This window comes from Acomys minous (assembly GCF_964271855.1).
Source record: "Acomys minous genome assembly, chromosome: 3".
NCBI classification, from domain to species: domain Eukaryota; kingdom Metazoa; phylum Chordata; class Mammalia; order Rodentia; family Muridae; genus Acomys; species Acomys minous.
The window spans coordinates 84,196,804-84,213,605 of record NC_140485.1 but is presented as its reverse complement, the minus strand read 5'-3'; the positions used below and the strand labels follow the sequence as shown (position 1 = coordinate 84,213,605).

Here is a 16,802-nt window from a genome sequence, read left to right as displayed (position 1 = left end):
ACTGTTGGCACAAGAGCGAGGAAGAGCATAAAAGGATGTTCTCATTCTTTTTTATAGCTGCATAATATTCAACTTTATGGACATCCTATAATTTATTTACCCCATTTTCCACTGATAGACATTCAGAATCCTTCCAGCGCTTTTCTCTCACAAGACTTCAGTGAACATCTGTGAATATAGATGTCCACTCCACACTAGTGAGTCTAGTGGGAGGTAGAATTGCTGGGTCCAAGAGTGTCTGCTTTTGGACATGATGCCGGATCTCTCTCCACTGACACGAGGCACCAGCTTTCACTATCTGCAACAGTGTCTAAAGTGTGAGCCATTCACACCCCGCTGCCACGTGTCAAGAGTTCAAACACGTACTTGGCCCTAAACAATGATCTGGAAAGTCAAGAGTGAAAATCCAGACTGTACATAGATCCAAGATCACATGGTCTGTGTGGCTCTTGACTCTCTACAACCCCTATTCAGTCCCTGTATCTACAGAGGGCCGTGGCCACTTCTGAACTAACAACTCCCGTGGCCACTTCTGAACTAACAACTCCCGTGGCCACTTCTGAACTAACAACTCCCGTGGCCACTTCTGAACTAACAACTCCCGTGGCCACTTCTGAACTAACAACGCCCGTGGCCACTTCTGAACTAACTCCCAGAAGGATGGGATTGATAGGTGTGCCTGGAGAGCTGGAGGTCGCACTTGTGTGAGCACACAGCGGGAGCTGGAGGTCGCACTTGTGTGGGCACACAGGGGGAGCTGGAGGTCGCACTTGTGTGGGCACACAGGGGGAGCTGGAGGTTGCACTTGTGTGGGCACACAGGGGGAGCTGGAGGTCGCACTTGTGTGGGCACACAGGGGGAGCTGGAGGTCGCACTTGTGTGGGCACACAGGGGGAGCTGGAGGTCGCACTTGTGTGGGCACACAGGGGGAGCTGGAGGTCGCACTTGTGTGGGCACACAGGGGGAGCTGGAGGTCGCACTTGTGTGGGCACACAGGGAGAGCTGGAGGTTGCACTTGTGTGGGCACACAGGGTGCTCTACAACTGAGCCGTACCCCAGGGTACAAGTCTAACTTCAAGTCGGGCAAGACTGGGTTCTGTCCTGGCTCAGTCAGGGGCTCCCTTCCCGATGCCTCAGCCTCCTCACGTGAGCGCTGCCCTCTGGGTTACAGTTACAAAGAGCACTAACTGCCATCACTGTCCTGTTGGAAAAGCACTGTGGGAAATAAAAGGGAAAAATATGGTGTCAGTGTGTGTGTGTGTGTGTGTGTGTGTGTGTGTGTGAGAGAGAGAGAGAGAGAGAGAGAGAGAGAGAGAGAGAGAGAGAGAGAGAGAGAGAGAGAGAGAGATGCCTTCCAGAAAGAAGAAGAGCACCTGAATGGATCATGCAGGGGATGGCTTTGGATAGTGAGTGATATTTTAGGCAGGAAGATGTGTGACAAAACGTTTTCTGGGGAGACACAGCACACATGTCTAGTCTACTCACCCCAGATAGGAAACCCATGATACACCCAAGTGCAGATACCACCAAAGTCCAATTCGGTGAACCAATGAGTTTTATTGAAGTTACTCACAGTAATATGGGTGAGGAGTTACAGGAGTAAAAATGACTCAAAGACGGCTGCATCACCGAAGTGTGTCACCAGCATGGGTGACAGCTCACAAAGCTGGGAACCTGAAGCACACTGCACAGGCTGCAGTCAGCTCACCTGGTTGGAGAGAGTTTTTCCCAGGAGCCTCAGCTGACTTAAGCCACTTCTAGGCAGTTTGACTGGTTTCTTCTTCTTCCAGGCAGCTGTTCTGGTCTCAGAGTCGTGTTTGTAGCTCAGCTCAGCTCCTCCGAGAGGGACTCTCAGCTTCTGTTGCTTACTCTGGCAGGGAGGGGCCCCGTGGGTTTGGTCAGTTTCAGGGACTTCTTGAAGCTATTTTGAGCTGTCTAGCTCTAACATTCTTCCTGCAACCCTCTTTTGAAATCATCCCTGAGCCTTGGAGGAGGTGACTTACAGGTGTCCACCTATGGCTAAGAAGTAGGTCACCACGGCACAGTAATGGTCACTTGTTCTCGGATGCTCCACCAATGGTTATGAGTTGAGGCTGATAACAATAGCGATAGAGGCATAAACACGCGCTTAGAAAAGAAGGCAGTTTGACATCACATCCATCTAGAGAAAAAATAGAAGTTGCTTTTCTATTGGGACCTATGACCTCCCCAGCCACAGAGTCTCGTTCTGCCATATAGCACCAGGCTTGAACTCCCTCTTGTGGATTGGGCCTTAAATCCAACTGGAAGGCTGTTGGTCTTACCCAATAGCCGAGCCACTATTGCTCAAGCAAGCCCATCCTGTCTCACTTGGTGTTTTAGCAGGCAGAGTCCATAGTCAAGCAGGGTAGGAGGCGGTAGGAATGCCAGATGTGCCTTGATCCCAAGGTGGGAGCTGTGGGAGCCACCAGAGGAGCTTGAAGACCTGGAGATCTGGGTGACATCAGACACATAGTTAGAAGCTAGGGAAGGGCCATGCTGCTGGAAGTCCTGCTCAGCATGTCCCCATCTGCAGCCTGAACAGTCGTCCCTCTCTAAACCTTATTTCTTGAGAAGCAGCCTGAGCAAAGATGAAGAATGAGGGGTCAGGGGTCAGGGGTCAGGCAGCTGGGGTTGGTTTCTAGCTCTGCCACTTATGAGCTATGTGACCTCAGTCATTTTTGTCACTGAGCCTCTCCTGGATGTAGTTTACTCAGCCATAAAAAGGGGTTGCTGTTGCATCCTGGGGTCACAGTGAAGAGTGTAAGGCTCTCAGGCCCATGCTTGTACACAGTGAGCCTGCACTTACACACAGTGAGGCCGCGCTTTCAGAGCTGTCCAGTTGGCTGTCTGGAGGGAGAGGAGAGGCCCAAGCTGTTGGTGTGAACCTGGTGTCACTCTGAAATGACCAGAAGATAGATAAGATCCCAGGACTGGTCACTGAGAATGCTAACATAAAGAGACCTCCCCCCCCCCACCAAAGACAAAGTTTCTCTGTGTATCCTTGGGTATCCTGGACTAGCTTTGTAGACCAGGCTGGACACGAACTCACAATGATCTACCTGCCTCTGCCTCCTGAGTGCTGGGATTAAAGGCTTGTGCCACCACCATCCGGTCTACATAAAGAGATCTTTTTTTTTTTTAAGATTTATATATTTAAATTATTATGTATACAGCGCTCTGCTTACATGTACACCTGCAGGCCAGAGGAGGGCATGAGATCACATTATAGATGGTTGTGAGCCACCATGTGGTTGCTGGGAATTGAACTCAGGACCTCTGGCAGAGCAGTCAGGGCTCTTAACCTCTGAGCCATCTCTCCAGCCCACATAAAGAGATCTTAAGTTCAGGCTTCTTCCTGTGAATTCTTCAGCTTTTCAGTATTAGCAATAAATTAAACATTTTAGCAAACTCCCACAGGTCCCTGAAACAAGTCCATAGCCCCCATTGGGCCTGTGGCCTCCTGGTTATGGCCTCTAGTGTGTATGGGTAAGTCTGACTGCCTGAACCAAGTCCCAGCCCTGAAGAGCTTCTAGTTCCTATCTGGAAAATGGGAACAATCACAGTGCCACCTCCTGGTGACATAGTACTTTCTGGACTGACAGTTCAGGAAGGCTTTAGCCAGTGGCCAGGGTGTCTGAGCTGGCCTGGGGTGGGGTCTTGTCCCTGCCATGGACTCGCTGTGGGAATGCACACTGCTTTCAGTCCTCTTTGAGAAAGCAGCTTTTTGCTCTTGGAGTTGGAAGATGTGCCTGGTGCTTCTGACGTTTCTGCATGCCCCTCTAACCATTGTCCCTCCCTGCCGGTCTCCTTCCAGCCTTGCCTGCCTGCCACCTCCCACCCTCTATCCTGTCACCAAAATGATCTTTGAAAGGCCACAAAATCTCAACATGGTCTTTTCCTGCCTGGAGAAAATTTCTGTCAATGCCCCATTGCCTTCAGGAAAAAGTCCCAGAGTCCTGGCCTGGTGTGGGCAGGAGGGGCTGGCCCTCGCCTCTCTTCTGTCACCCCCTCCACCACCCCTGCTTGTATTCTGCCTGCACATACAGTTTCTGTTCCCACCTGGATGGCCACATGCCCCTTAGTGCTGGCACCTCCACACCCACCCACATTCCTGCCTTCTCATCCACCCCACTGTTACCTAGTGTCCGTGTTTCTCAGATCCAACACTCCTTTCTCCCAGTGATCCACCCATGCCTCTAAAGCCCTTTTTCCCCCCCTTGAGACAGGGTTCCTCTGTGTAGCCTTGACTGTCCTAGACTCACTTTATAGACCAGGCTGTCCTCGAACTCACAGTGATCCGCCAGCCTCTGCTTCCCGAGTGCTGGGATTAAAGGCGTGCGCCACCACGCCTGGCTTCTAAAGCCTTCTTGTTCTCCTTCTTATCCCTTTCTCCATAGCCCCTTCTCTGTGAGCAGCTAGAAGAATTCTATTGCTCACACTTATCACTTGGGAGACAGAGGCAGGAGGATTGCTACAAGTTCCAGACCAGCCTGGGCTACATAGTGAGTTCTAGGTCACTCTAACTGAAAGTGTGACACCCCCACCCCAATAAACAAATAGACAAAGAAAGGAAGAATGACTGAATGAGTTTGGATGGTATCATTACCTGTTTAAATTTTCTCTATGGCCGCCTGTGACACTGGGAGTAAGGTCAGGGCTTCCAAACACACTAAACACATCTCCTGTGTTATTCTGCTTAATGCTGTCTATGAGGGCAGCTGCCTTTTGCCCAGGCTGCTTGCCTTTACAGTGACTTGAACAGAGTCTTCGTGGCCACCACACCTGACAGGTGAGAGTCTCTCCATCCAGTGACCAGGCTGCAGAATCTGCCTGGTAACACACAGGCCTTCTTTCTGTTGGCACAGTGGTCCAGCCAGATGTCATGTCGTCCTCTGTGAAGCCTTCTTTCACATAACCTCCTCGAGGTCACTCCTTCCCATAGCATCTTCAGGCAGCAGAGACACCCCACAGTGGCTCCTGTCAGCTTGGTTCTCCAGCTTGGAGTCCCCACACTCAGTGCAGTTCTCACAGAAGCCGCTGGAGGCGGGAGCTGCAGTGAGGACAGCTGTCAATCTTGGAGCCTGGATGGTACTAAGTGCCTTAATCTTCAGAACTCCATGGGGTCAGCTCCCCTAAAAGCCCTACTTTAAAGAGAAGCCAGTGGAAGTTTGAAGCGATTTAGTCACGTGGTGGAGGTCACCAGCCAGTCTGCCTGAGAGGGAGTGGTGAGTGGGTACCAGCAATGGCTGACTATATATAGCACCTTTCACATGCCAGGTTGAGCCCTGCACACACATTCCATCCTGTCTGGGATGCCCTCTGCACCCCACCTCACAGCTGGGAAACTGAGGTACAGATACTTGGGAAGCCAGTTATAAGAAGGCCTGTGGTCCCTGGGACCTGGTCATCCCTACCACACCATGATATATTGAGGCATTGTAGAGTCCTCCCTGGGAAGTTATTAGCTCCACAACACCAGGCTAGCCTCCAGCCCTGGGAGGTTATTAGCTCCACAACACCAGGCTAGCCTCCAGCCCTGGGAGGTTATTAACTCCACAACACCAGGCTAGCCTCCAGCCCTGGGAGGTTCTGGCTAGTGGGTGTGTGATGAATGGGGGAACAGGTAGTTGTGAGATACGGGCCCTGCCCCAGCCGTTCTCCAGCTGTTTCCTGCAACCCAGAGATCCAGGCATCCCTCTCGTAGCCACGGTGACCCCCAGCACCCTCTTGCCCAGACAGCCCTAGGGAAGGAGCAGATCCATAAACATGAGGCTCCCCAAGGGCTTGGGAGGGGCACTGGGCGCTGTACAAGTTCTCAATATTATTGCTTTATTGTCATTTAAATGGAGCCTGCCTCAAACAGGCCACCCAGTTCTAGCCACCAGCGCTGGACAAAACCTCCATTGAAAAGCCAATTACAATCACTCCATCTAAATTGTCATGGATTTGTATAGAAAATTACATCTCCATTTAGTCCTGAAGCAATGTCCTGGGCATGGACAGAGGGGAGGCTGGCCCATTTACCTCGCCAGCTCAGCGCGGGTGCCGCAGGCAGAGAGAAAAGCCCAAGCTGCCGGTCTTGGCTAGCCTAGGAACAAAGGCTAGTTTGTGGGGGCCCTGAGAGAAGCTGGGCCTCTAAGGGCGTCTCAAATTCCAGGCCTGGGCCATGGACCCTGCACTGCCAGCTGGTCTCCCCTGCTGGCAGCTCTGGCCAGACAAGCTTCTGACAGCCGGCTTTAGGCAGTCGTCAGCCCTGCCACTATCCAAGGGGCCTGGAGCTTGGCTCATGTCCACACTGCCAGGAAATGAAGGAAGTTAGCCTGGGGATCACTGGCCTACGATCTTGAGAGTTTGGGCCATCCGTCCGTGCGTCCGTCTGTCCGTCTGTCCGTCGCTGTAGCTTAAGGGTCTTCAGACAGTATGAAAAGCATAGTAGTATAGAAATGAGCTCCACTCTCAGGGTGTCCTGGGTTCCAGTCCAGACTCTGTCCTTAGGAGTCTTTTCAGTTCTGAAGTAGTTACTGGGCACCTACTCTGCGCCACAGAACAGAACATGGCCGAAGCTAAGACAAAGTGCTGTCTCTTTGTCCCTAAAACCAAAAGAAGATGTGCTCTTTTGTAAATGACCCAGACTCTGAGGAAATGAAGAGAGAGGGGCTGCCTGGGTTTTGTAAGAGTCGTGTGAGAAGATATTCTAAAGGAATAAGCCAGCCGATCATTCCAGGCTGAGGAAACAGTACATGTGTGTGTGTGTGGGGGGGGTGCAGTTGGACTGGTTGGAACCGCAGCAGAGTGTCTGGTGCCTCTATGGGCTGTTTCTTGAAGACGTTGTTCATTTATTTGTAATGCATGCACAATGATGGTACTATCCCAGCTTTCCTTACTAGGGTTCATCCAGGGCTCTGCCCAGGCACAGCCGTGCTCACCTCGGGTGCATGTACATGAAGCTAAGGGCTCTGGTACCATGCACTGAGAGTGTGATTGCATTTAATTGTGTGTGAGACTGTCCCATGACTCCATGTGGTTGTGTGACTGGGAGGTCATATGTTCATGTGTGTAACTATGATATAACCATATGTTGACAGTCACTTATATTTCCTGTGGCCTTGTCTACACACAGCGCTCTCAGACTGGCTGGGTCGGACGGTGTCCCATGGCCTAAAGAAGTCTGTCTGGGCCCAGCAGGACACCTGGCTGGAATGGCTGGCAAGCGCAGAAGCTACGCTAGGCAGGACTGGTGGCTGCAGTAGGTGAGGAGGGCAGAGTCTTCCTCCTTTCCCACCCAGTCCTACCAGGTAGACTGCTCAATGCAAAAACAGCCCCTCCAGTGCCTGCTCTGTGTACAGAAAACAAGTTCTTCTGGTATCAGCTCAAGTTTGGCAGGAAGTGGCTTTTGGGTGGCAGGAAGTTGGATTCAGCTCATATCAGTGCCGGACTGAGGCGGCAGGAGAGCAGTTATCTAGGGTTAAACAGAGTTACCAAGAAGAGGGGCCCCCGACTCCCCATACCTGATAGCACTGAGGGCCAGCCCAGGCCTCCTGGTCATTTGGGATGAAGATGGTAGAGGGTTGGAAAGAAAAGCTGCTGCCAGTCAAGTGTTGGCTGCATCTAAGACCCAGACAGCCCCTTATCCACCTTTTGGTCCATGCATAAATACAGACTATAATAGGCAGACTTGTCCAAGGTCACCAAAACAAGGAGCTCACGATTGCCTAAAGGTCATAAAAACCCAAGCAGAGAAACAATGAGAAAAGATGTAACTGGGACAGAGCTGGTGGGAGGCATGCAGTGTGATGGGAGTGTCAGTAGGGACCCATAGTATGCCCACTGTGTGCAAGGCCAGCGTGTGGACATCACAGCTGACCATGAGGTTCTGAACCCATTTTCCAGATGGGGAGCCAGTAAGACCCAGAGAACTTCACTTATTGAGCCATGCCTGGAATCTAGGTCTGATTCCAAAGCATAGGTTTTTGTTTTTTTTTCAGGTTACTTCCTTGTGCCCAACTTCTGGGGAAACACAGTGGCTATCTACAAAGTGATGCCCCCATCCCATGGGCTGTTCACCTCGGTGCCCTGCTGAGGACTTGACCCAGGTGTCCAGTGGCAAGGCAGGGTCAAACCAGAACAGGGAGTGCTTAGCTCTGGCAGTGCAGACAGAGGAAGTCAAGGTCCTGCCCTTGAGCTGGGGCTCAGCCACCGGAATGGGGTTCTGTAACTGGCCAGAAACTAAGTTCTCCCAAGGCCCAGCCCTGAATCACCTGTGTCCCCTGACCCCTATTAGAGCCCCTGGCAAGGAGGCTGCTGCTGGTCTTGTTCTGATCCCCAAAGCGACACCAAGCTGTTCCCTGGCTGAGATGCTGATTTGAAACTCAGTTTGCATGTCGTTTGCACATTACTCAGTGTGTGTCAGAAGGTACGAACATCTCCCTTTCCGGGAGAGGGCTGCCTGTTGGAGGGCCCCCCTGCCCTCCTCCAGACAGCAAAAATGCCAGCCGGCTAGACCGGAGCTACGCCCTGGCCTCTGACAGCACCCGCCTGCTGCCACCTCCCCCATTCCCTCCCCGAGCCAAATTTAGGCTGCTCTGCTGCTACTGAGAGATGGGGAGAGAAGAGGCAGGAAACCGTGAGATGGAGGCTGCTATGCCAAGGCCCACATAGGGCGGGGCTGCCCCAGGGGTGCCCCGTCCCTGAGCCCTAAGCCTAGCCTCCCTCCGTTTTTCCCCACTGGAATGAAGCCCAGTTGGGGAACACTAAGTTCTGTGCTATAGCCTGGGGTGCTGCTGGCTGCCTTGTCCATGATGGGGGGGGGGGAGAGAGAGAGAGAGAGAGAGAGAGAGAGAGAGAGAGAGAGAGAGAGAGAGAAGAGGTCATGGCCAGGGCAGTGGGGAAGGGATCAAGTAGCGTCCTCCTGCCCCAGACACTCTGCCCCAGACACTCGCCGCCACTGGGTCCTGAGAGCTGGCTCTGCTTATCTGTACTTCCTGCCTCTCCTTGGCATACCCCCTGATTGTGGGGTTGGGGACTGTGGGTCCAACTGAGTCTGAGGGGACTAACCTCTTCACCCCATAGCCCATGGGTCAGCTTCCTGCTTTGGTTTGTCTTAGTTCCCCACCACCACCCCCCAAAAAACAGGGTTGCTCTGTGTAGCCTTGGCTGTCCTGGACTCGCTTTGTAGACCAGGCTGGCTTCGAACTCACAGGGATCCACCTGTCTCTGCCTCCTGAGTGCTGGGATTAAAAGCGTGCGCCACCACGCCTGGCTGCTTCTTGGATTTTTCAGGCTTGTTAACAACACTGGAGACAGAACTTGAGTAGGCCGAGCCAGGAGAACTGGGTAAGATGGGAGCTGGATGGCAGCCACCTCAAATCCATAGGTGGGTTAATAGGCTCCAGTAGTGGGGGGGCATGGCTCCTGAAGCAAGGCTGCCTGGGTTTGAAGGCATCAGTTTTCTGCATCTCTTTCCTCACCTGTAAAGTGGGAGTAATAAATTCTTGGGGTGCTAGAAGGTGAAGCGTGTCAGTGACTGTTGGGCACATAGTAGGTGCAACTCGATGCCAGCCACCAGTGTGATTGTTTTGTCCCCCAGAGCAGTTGGGAGGTCCCAGGATGTGGATGTGAAGGCAAGGTATTATGGCCAAATGGGAGCCATTAGGGTGGGTGTTCAAGTCTGCGTGACCCTGGGCAAAGGGCCACACCCCGCTGAGCCTTGGGAGAGGAGCAGAAAAGCGCTTACCACGGAGGGACTGGAAAGATTGCACGAGCTCAGGCTTGGCACAGTGCCTGGCACATAGCGGGCGCTCCCTGAAGGATCCAGTGGTACCGCCCCGCACAAAGGACAGGTGGGCAGCGTCGGGATGGAGGGCGGAGCAGGGCAGGTGTGAGCAGAGCGAGGAGGCTGGGCAGCAGGGAAGGGAGAGGGTGGGCGGGCGGGCGCGCATGCAGCAGGTGCGCGTCGGAGGGGCGGGGCCCCGAGCGGGCGGGGTCTCCAGGTGCGCGGGCACGCGCCAGGAGGCGTGTGGCCTGGGCGCACGGACGCAAAGCGTCCCTGTATCTTTAATGCCCCCCTCCGCGCTTCCCCCCGCCCCTTTGTGCACGCCCCCCCCCACCAGCCGGGCTGCAGCCGCGGAGCCGTCCCCCCTGCACTGACAGCTGGTATCTAATTACTGTGTGAGAATGGAAAGTCAGGCTGTCCCAGCTCCGGGGAGAGGGGATTAACGTCTCCTGCAGAATACACTTCCTCTGGTGGGTTGCCATGGTTACTCTCATTACCTGCCTGCCCGCGAGGAGCCGCGCGAGCCGCTCCAGCAGGCCCTCCGAAAACCGGGCCGGGACACGCACGCGCACGCGTGCGCGCCTGTCTTCCCGCCCCTTTCCTCCGGGGGCGCACGCGCGTGCGCCGTGGGGGGGGGAGCGCGAGCGGTCTCACCCCTGCCCCGCCCCCCCGCTCCCCGCCCCTGCAGCTGTCAGCGGCGCGCGCGGCCCGCTAGCCCCTGCGCGCGCTGTCAACAGTCATTAGCGCGCGGGCCGCGCCCATCCCCCTCGGTCCCCTAGCCCAGGGTGGGGCCCGCACCTGGGGCCCCCTGCTCGTTAGCGCACCCGGGCCGCCCGCCTCGGTCCGGAGGGACCCGCCCGCGGGGCCTGTCGGGCTCAGAGCCTCCCCTTTCTGCCTAGAACCCTTGCAGCGGTCCGGTCCCCATTCCCAGTCCTCGGCTGAGGCTCCTGAGGGAGGCGGGTCCCCAGTGTCTTGGAGGGCGCCCCTCTGCAGTGGTGACGACAGCGGTCATTTATGAATGTCTCAAGAGGGCAGGCATGTTTGTGCTTCTTTTGGGGTTCCCGCAGCCCTTCTGTGAGGTAGTGAAAGCCGTGGTGGATATGGTGTAATTTTACACATGAGGAAACTGAGGCCCAACTCCTCCTGGTCTGAGGGCAGGGCCAGATTGTTCTAAGGCTTCTAAGAGCTTCCTTATTGCTCAGATCAGCCAAGCCCCTGCCGCCAGTCCCCGTCTCCCAGGAGAGGCTTCCTCCCTGCCTTTTACCTATTTCCTCAGCTCTTCTTCCCAAAAGGCTTGCTTTGGCCCTTTGCTGCACTCCCTGCCCTTCCCCTTCCCTCAAAGGAGCCCCCACCTCCCCGAGTTAAAGCGAAAAGAAAGAGGTGGGGGGCGGGGGGCGGAAAAGACGAGCTGAAAAGGAAAAAGCTACTGAAAGTAGCTGGAAGGATGTGGCACCCCTCAGTGTGGTTTGGGGATCTATCTCAGGCACTTCTTCTGTGGCCCTGGGTGTGCATTTCGCTCCTCGGCGTGATTTGAAAGAAGATGGAGGTTCAGCGAAGCAGAAAGGAGGTCTTGGAATATGTGAGGTTGTTCCAGATGGCAGGTGCGACTCGATGGCAGGGCTCCGCACTAACAGTTGGAGATTGAGCACAAGGGTGGAGGAGAGGCAGGTGCCACACTGAGTCCTCAGTGCCTTGCTTATGCATTTATTTATGGAAGGGGGGGGGTTCCTCCCACTGCCCGATGCAGGTCTGCAGGCCTGGGGGCCAGAGAATTCTAGTGGGAGCCTTGTTGTGAAGGGATTGCTTGTTTTCAGTTAGGTAATATTTTTCAGTGAGGAGAAATAAAAATACTGTCACTGTTGTATTTGAGCAGGGGGGCTCCTCTGCCATCTGACTGCCCCTTAGAAATCATCACCAGCTTCTCCAGGGCTCTAAGAGAGATTTTAGAGATTTTAGGGTGATGTTCTTTCGTTCTCTGTTTTGAGTGGTTTAAAATCTGTCCGCCCCCTTCCAGCCCTTCGGCCACTCCTCTGCAGGGCTGACTCCTCCCCTTTGATTCTCCTTTTATTCCACTCAGGAATAAGACCTTGGCAAGAGCCTCTCCTGAAACTTCCCAACCTCAAGTCCTGGCCAAATTGATTAAATGGGGACCAGGCGCTGTCTGATCTGGGAGGAGTGTTGCCTAGGGGCTGTTCCTGTAGCCTCAGACTCTACTGGCTGGCTTAGATAGGGTGGAGCAACATCACTGAGTTTGCCTGTGCAATCACCCCCTGAAGTCCCAAACTCCCACACAAGCAGAAGCCAAAGGTTCTCCCCCTGGGGTGTGTGTGTGTGTGTGTGCTGCTGGCTAATGCTGTCCTCTAGCAACAATCCCGTTGATTTTCTTGCCTCGTTAGGAGTTGCATCTGGAATGTACCAAGGGCGCACATTTTAAGGACTTTCTCCATGGTCCCTTCCTCTCTTTTAGGAGGAACCCACTGGAGAAATGTCCCTGCTATTTAGAGACATCTTCTCAACCATGGCCTCCTTGTGGCTGGAAAGCATAGTTCCCTATTATAGCAATAATAATATACTAAAAGGTGCCCTGTGGCCTGAAACAGTGTTTCTACCTTGATAAGTGTGTAACTTATTACCAGCCAGCAACTTCAAAGTTGTAGAGATGAGGACATAACTCCCACCCATTAGCAATCGTACTGTGCTCGCTATGAAGGTCAGGGGTCAAGTTAATTGACTTCTCTGGGAGATGGACAAAATTCCCCCAGAGGGGTTTACCTAAGAGGTGCTCCCAAGGATTGGGACGAGGCCACCTGGCAGGAGCCTAAAGGCCTGCCTGCTAAGTGGTCTGCAACCCTGGACATCACCGGGTCCTTTCATTGAGTGCTGACCACTAAAAGGAAACTGAGGAAGCCAGAAAACACCTGCCAAGACCCCCCTAAAGTAACCTTGCCAGATTTCTTGAAATTATAGCAATATTGCCTAATAAGAGTCTTCTTCCCCCTACCCTATTAGGAAAAGTAGTCTTCTGTAGAGATGAAAATATTAACATAGAAGGCCTGGACGCACAGAACATGGCTGTATATAAGGGACCGATGTCCGTTTCACTGCTACTTAACTCCGTGTCTCAATCACAGAGACATCCTAATCAGCATTTCCCAAAATCCTTTGCTTATAGTCATCTGGGAGATAGAAGGCTTTTTAAAAACCTCGGAGCATAGATTTGGTAGACTGACGTAGACCATGAAAATATGCATTTTTGGGGTTGTTTTTGTTTTGTTTTGTTTTCGAGGCAGAGTCTTATGTAGCCTAGGCTAGCCTTGAGTGCCCTAGGCAATCGAGAACTACCTTGAAGTCCTGTTGCTCTGGCCTGCACCACAGGTGTAAGTCACCATGTACAGTTCATGTGGCGCCAGAGACTTAACCCAGGGCTTTGTGCTTACTAGACAAGCGCTCTCCCTACTGCGCCGTATCTCCAGCCCCAAACGCCCATTCTTAATGCTGCTAATATAGGACCCAAACTTTGAGGACCAGAGTTCTAAATATTTTGAAATATCAGTTACATGTAAAGTGGACATTTCATGATCGCTTCAGTTGCTTGCAACCCAGCTTTTGGGTCAAAACTCAAATGGGCTGGCTTTAAGGGAGTTGTCAATGTCTTAAGAAAGTTGGCGCCGGGTGCTGTGGCACGCGCCTTTAATACCAGCACTGGGGAGGCAGAGGCAGGCAGATCACTGCCAGTTCAAGGCCAGCCTGGTCTACAAAGCAAGTCCAGGACAGCCAGGGCTACACAGAGAAACCCTGTCTTGAAAAACCAAAAAAAAAAAAAAGAAAAAAAGAAAAAAAGAAAAAAAGAGTTGGTAGCTCCCTGGTTTTTAAAATAAAGACCATGTCCAGTTAGGTTAGCTTGGGTCTGAGTGGTTGTTCTGGAGTTGGATGGTTCTAATAGATGGCGTATGTTACCATGGCAATGTTCTTCCCTACTGAAGAAGAGCCCTAGTGACCGGGTATTTTTCATGGCTTTCCCCCATGAAATGCTGCAGTTTGCTCCATCATTTCCACCTAGCATTTCTGGAAACGGATAGTCAGGAAAGTCCAGGTCCCCTCTGATGCAGTCCTATAAGTAAAATGAACTTCTTTTGTCAGTCCAGTGTGCAGCTTGTTTAGAGCAGTGGATTAAATGATGCTGACGTGGGTCCTGGGCAGAAGTGGGTTGTCAGGAGCACCCCAAGGCTCCTGCTACTTGGGGAGGACCAAGTAGCAGAGCACTTCCCTGGTATGTATGTAAAGGCTCTAGGCTCAAAATTCTCAGTACAGGGTTGGGGTGGGAGGATGGACAAGGTTCCCAAGGCTATGGGGACGGCGCTCTGTGGTCTCTTAATTCGCGGCTCTCTTCTTATGTCCCTGTCTGCATTCTCGGCCTCTCCTCAGCATTTAGCATAAAGGTCATTACCTTCATGGGTGCAGGGCATGTCACTGCTGTCAGATCTCCTTGTCACCATCTTCCTGGCCACATTGCACTAGAGGACTGTCAAGTATGCCTCTGAGTTGTGATCTGAGTTACGTTTGTTACAGGCCTTCCCCTACCAAGACTGGTGGATTGCAGGACCCAGGGTTGAAAAGCAGCAATCTGGTTGGTTGGTTTGGCTTGGTTTATTTGTTGTTGTTGTTGTTGTTTTGTTTTGACAAAGCCTTCCTGTATGGTCCTAGGCTGGAACTGACTATATCCCTTGTCGGACTTGGGCTCTCAAGTGCTGGGATTACACCTGTGTGCCACTACACCTGGCTGAGCAATCCATTTTTAAAGAGGGAGTTACTGATAAATGTTCCCTTGAAGTTTCCTTGGGATAATTTTATGGTCACATTAGGCCAGGTGCAAAGCCACTGCTTACCCGAGCGTGTCTAAGAATAGAGGTGGGAGGCCAGGCCAGGGACAGGACAGACACTGGGTAATATATTTTGCTGTTTTATTTGGGTATAATTGTTTTGGGTGTGTGTGTGTGTGTGTGTGTGTGTGTGTGTGTGTGTGTGTGTGTGTGTGTTGAGAAATGGTCTCACTTTGTAGCCCTGGCTGGCCTGGAACTCACTCTGTAGACCAGCTGGCCTCAAATTCACAAAGATCCACCTGCCTCTGTCCCCAAAGTGCTGGGATTAATAGTGTATACCACCATAACTGTCAAACATTAGTTGTATTTTGAACTCAAAGAAAAACTTATTCCAAGTTTGAGGGCAGCCTTAGCATATCATTTAAGAATTAAAGGACCAGCACTTGGGAGGCAGAGGCCAGCCTGGTCTAAAAAGTGAATCCAGGACAGCCAAGGCTACACAGAGAAATGCTGTCTAGAGAAATTTTTGTAAAAAATGTAAGGAGTCTATGCATCTCTTCCGATGGTACCTCATGGGATCCAGTTTGTAACTGACTCGATCAGAGGGACAGACTCAGTGACTCCAGAGGAAGGAGGTGGTCATCTGCTAAGCTTATTAGTAAGCTATGCCTCACACAAATTCTTACCTCCTTTTCTTTTTCATGTGTGTGTGCACCTGTGTATGCATGTTGGCATGTGTGTGCACCTGTGTGTGTGTGTGCAAGTAGAGGACTGAGGCTCATGTCCTCACTCTATCCTACCTTATTGTATTGTATTGTTGGGAGGTCTCATCACAGCGATCCACCTGTCTCTGCCTTCTGAGTGCTGGGATTAAAGGCATGCGCCACCACTCCTGGCTGGAAAGCTTATTTCTTGAGGCAGTGTCTCTCAATGAAATCTAGACCTTACTTTCAAGATTATTCTCCCGTGCCAGCCTGCGTGTATTTCGTAGATCTGAGCTCTGGAATTCTTGCTTACATGGCGAGCACTTCAGCTGTGAACCATCCCTTCACACACATTCTCACTTGATCCTTAGACCTTAGACCTTAGGTCCTTAGATCAGGGTTTTTTTAGGCCCATCTACAGATAAGAAAACAGTATCAAGAAGTGAAAAAGAGCCTGGTGGTGGTGTTAGTGCACACAGTCAATCCCAACTCTCAGGAGGCAGAGGCAGGCAGACTTGAGTTGGAGGCCAGCCTGGTCTACAGAGCAAGTTCCAGGGAAGTCAGTGCTGCACCCAGAAACCCTCCCACAAACAACCAAAGGAAAAGAAAAAGTAAAATGAGCCATCCAGGGTTTTTGAGCTGGTGAGAGTTCACCTCTCTTGTTTTCTTTATCGCTTCCTACCAGATTACATCTTCCTCTTCTGGAATATGTTTCTGCGTGAGAGCCCCATGAGCAGGGAGGCCCATGTGCCATGTGCCATGTGCCATGTGCCCATTGGTATTCCCCTGGACCAAGGTGACCAAATGTAAAACATGCTTCTTTATACTTTTGACATTGAATTTTGATATTTAATTTTTCAAGATAAGGTTTCTCTGTGTAGCTCTGGCTGTCCTAGAACTAACTTTGTAGAACAAACTGGCCTCATGCATGTGGAGGTCAGAGGGCATCTTGCAGGAGTCCGTTGCTTTCTTCCAACATGTGGGTCCCAGGGATCAAACTCAGGCATCAGGCTTGGTGGCAGGCATCTTCACCTACGGAGGCAGCTCACTAGCCCCAAATTAACATTTTTATGACAGCATCTATTTTATCTTTAACTTTCGCATGTGTGTGCTGTATGTTGCATATGCCCATGTGCTAACGTGGAGGCTATCGAAGGGCGTCAGGTGCCCCACTCTGTCACTCTCCACTGTGTGCCCTTGAGACGGGCTTCACTGAACCCATAGCCAGGCTGGAGACCAACAAGCCCCAGGGAGCCTCCTTTCTCCCCAATACCAACAGCACTGGGCCTCAGGCACTTGGATGACTGTACCTAGCTTTTTAAGTGGGTTCTAGTGACTCAAACTCAAATTCCCGTGCTGTGCAGCAAGAGTTTTAACCTCTGGAGCTATCCACACAGCCTGAAAATTAATAATTTTCAAAATTAAAGACTAGAGTTGGACATGGTGGTTTATACTTTTAATGTCAGCACTCAAGAGAACGAGGCA

The 16,802-nt window shown here is 52.0% G+C and overlaps 1 protein-coding gene and 1 long non-coding RNA gene across 7 annotated transcripts in view; one reads left to right on the top strand and one right to left on the bottom strand.

Annotated features, from left to right (window-relative positions):
- Positions 1 to 16,802, top strand: part of NOL4L (nucleolar protein 4 like) — a 125,263-nt gene that overhangs the window by 30,299 nt on the left and 78,162 nt on the right. The window contains exons 1-2 of one of the 6 annotated variants that reach the window (XM_084777390.1): positions 10,569 to 10,828; positions 11,277 to 11,394. The exons of 2 other annotated variants lie outside the window; for them this stretch is intronic. Coding sequence is in view for 1 of the 4 variants with exons in the window: in XM_084777389.1 (XP_084633515.1) it covers positions 10,808 to 10,828 (21 nt within the window). In the remaining 3 variants the exon portion in view is untranslated. Of the gene's footprint in view, positions 1 to 10,568; positions 10,829 to 10,882; positions 11,395 to 14,043; positions 14,064 to 16,802 lie in introns of those variants that run through there. 3 more of the 6 variants (XM_084777389.1, XM_084777391.1, XM_084777392.1) reach the window with 3 other exon arrangements.
- On the bottom strand, positions 1,575 to 10,354 carry LOC311594244. The gene is made up of 4 exons (XR_014778005.1): positions 10,291 to 10,354; positions 4,628 to 5,071; positions 2,828 to 2,917; positions 1,575 to 2,472 (listed from the first exon to the last, which is right to left on the bottom strand). It is a non-coding gene; the product is annotated as an uncharacterized lncRNA (long non-coding RNA).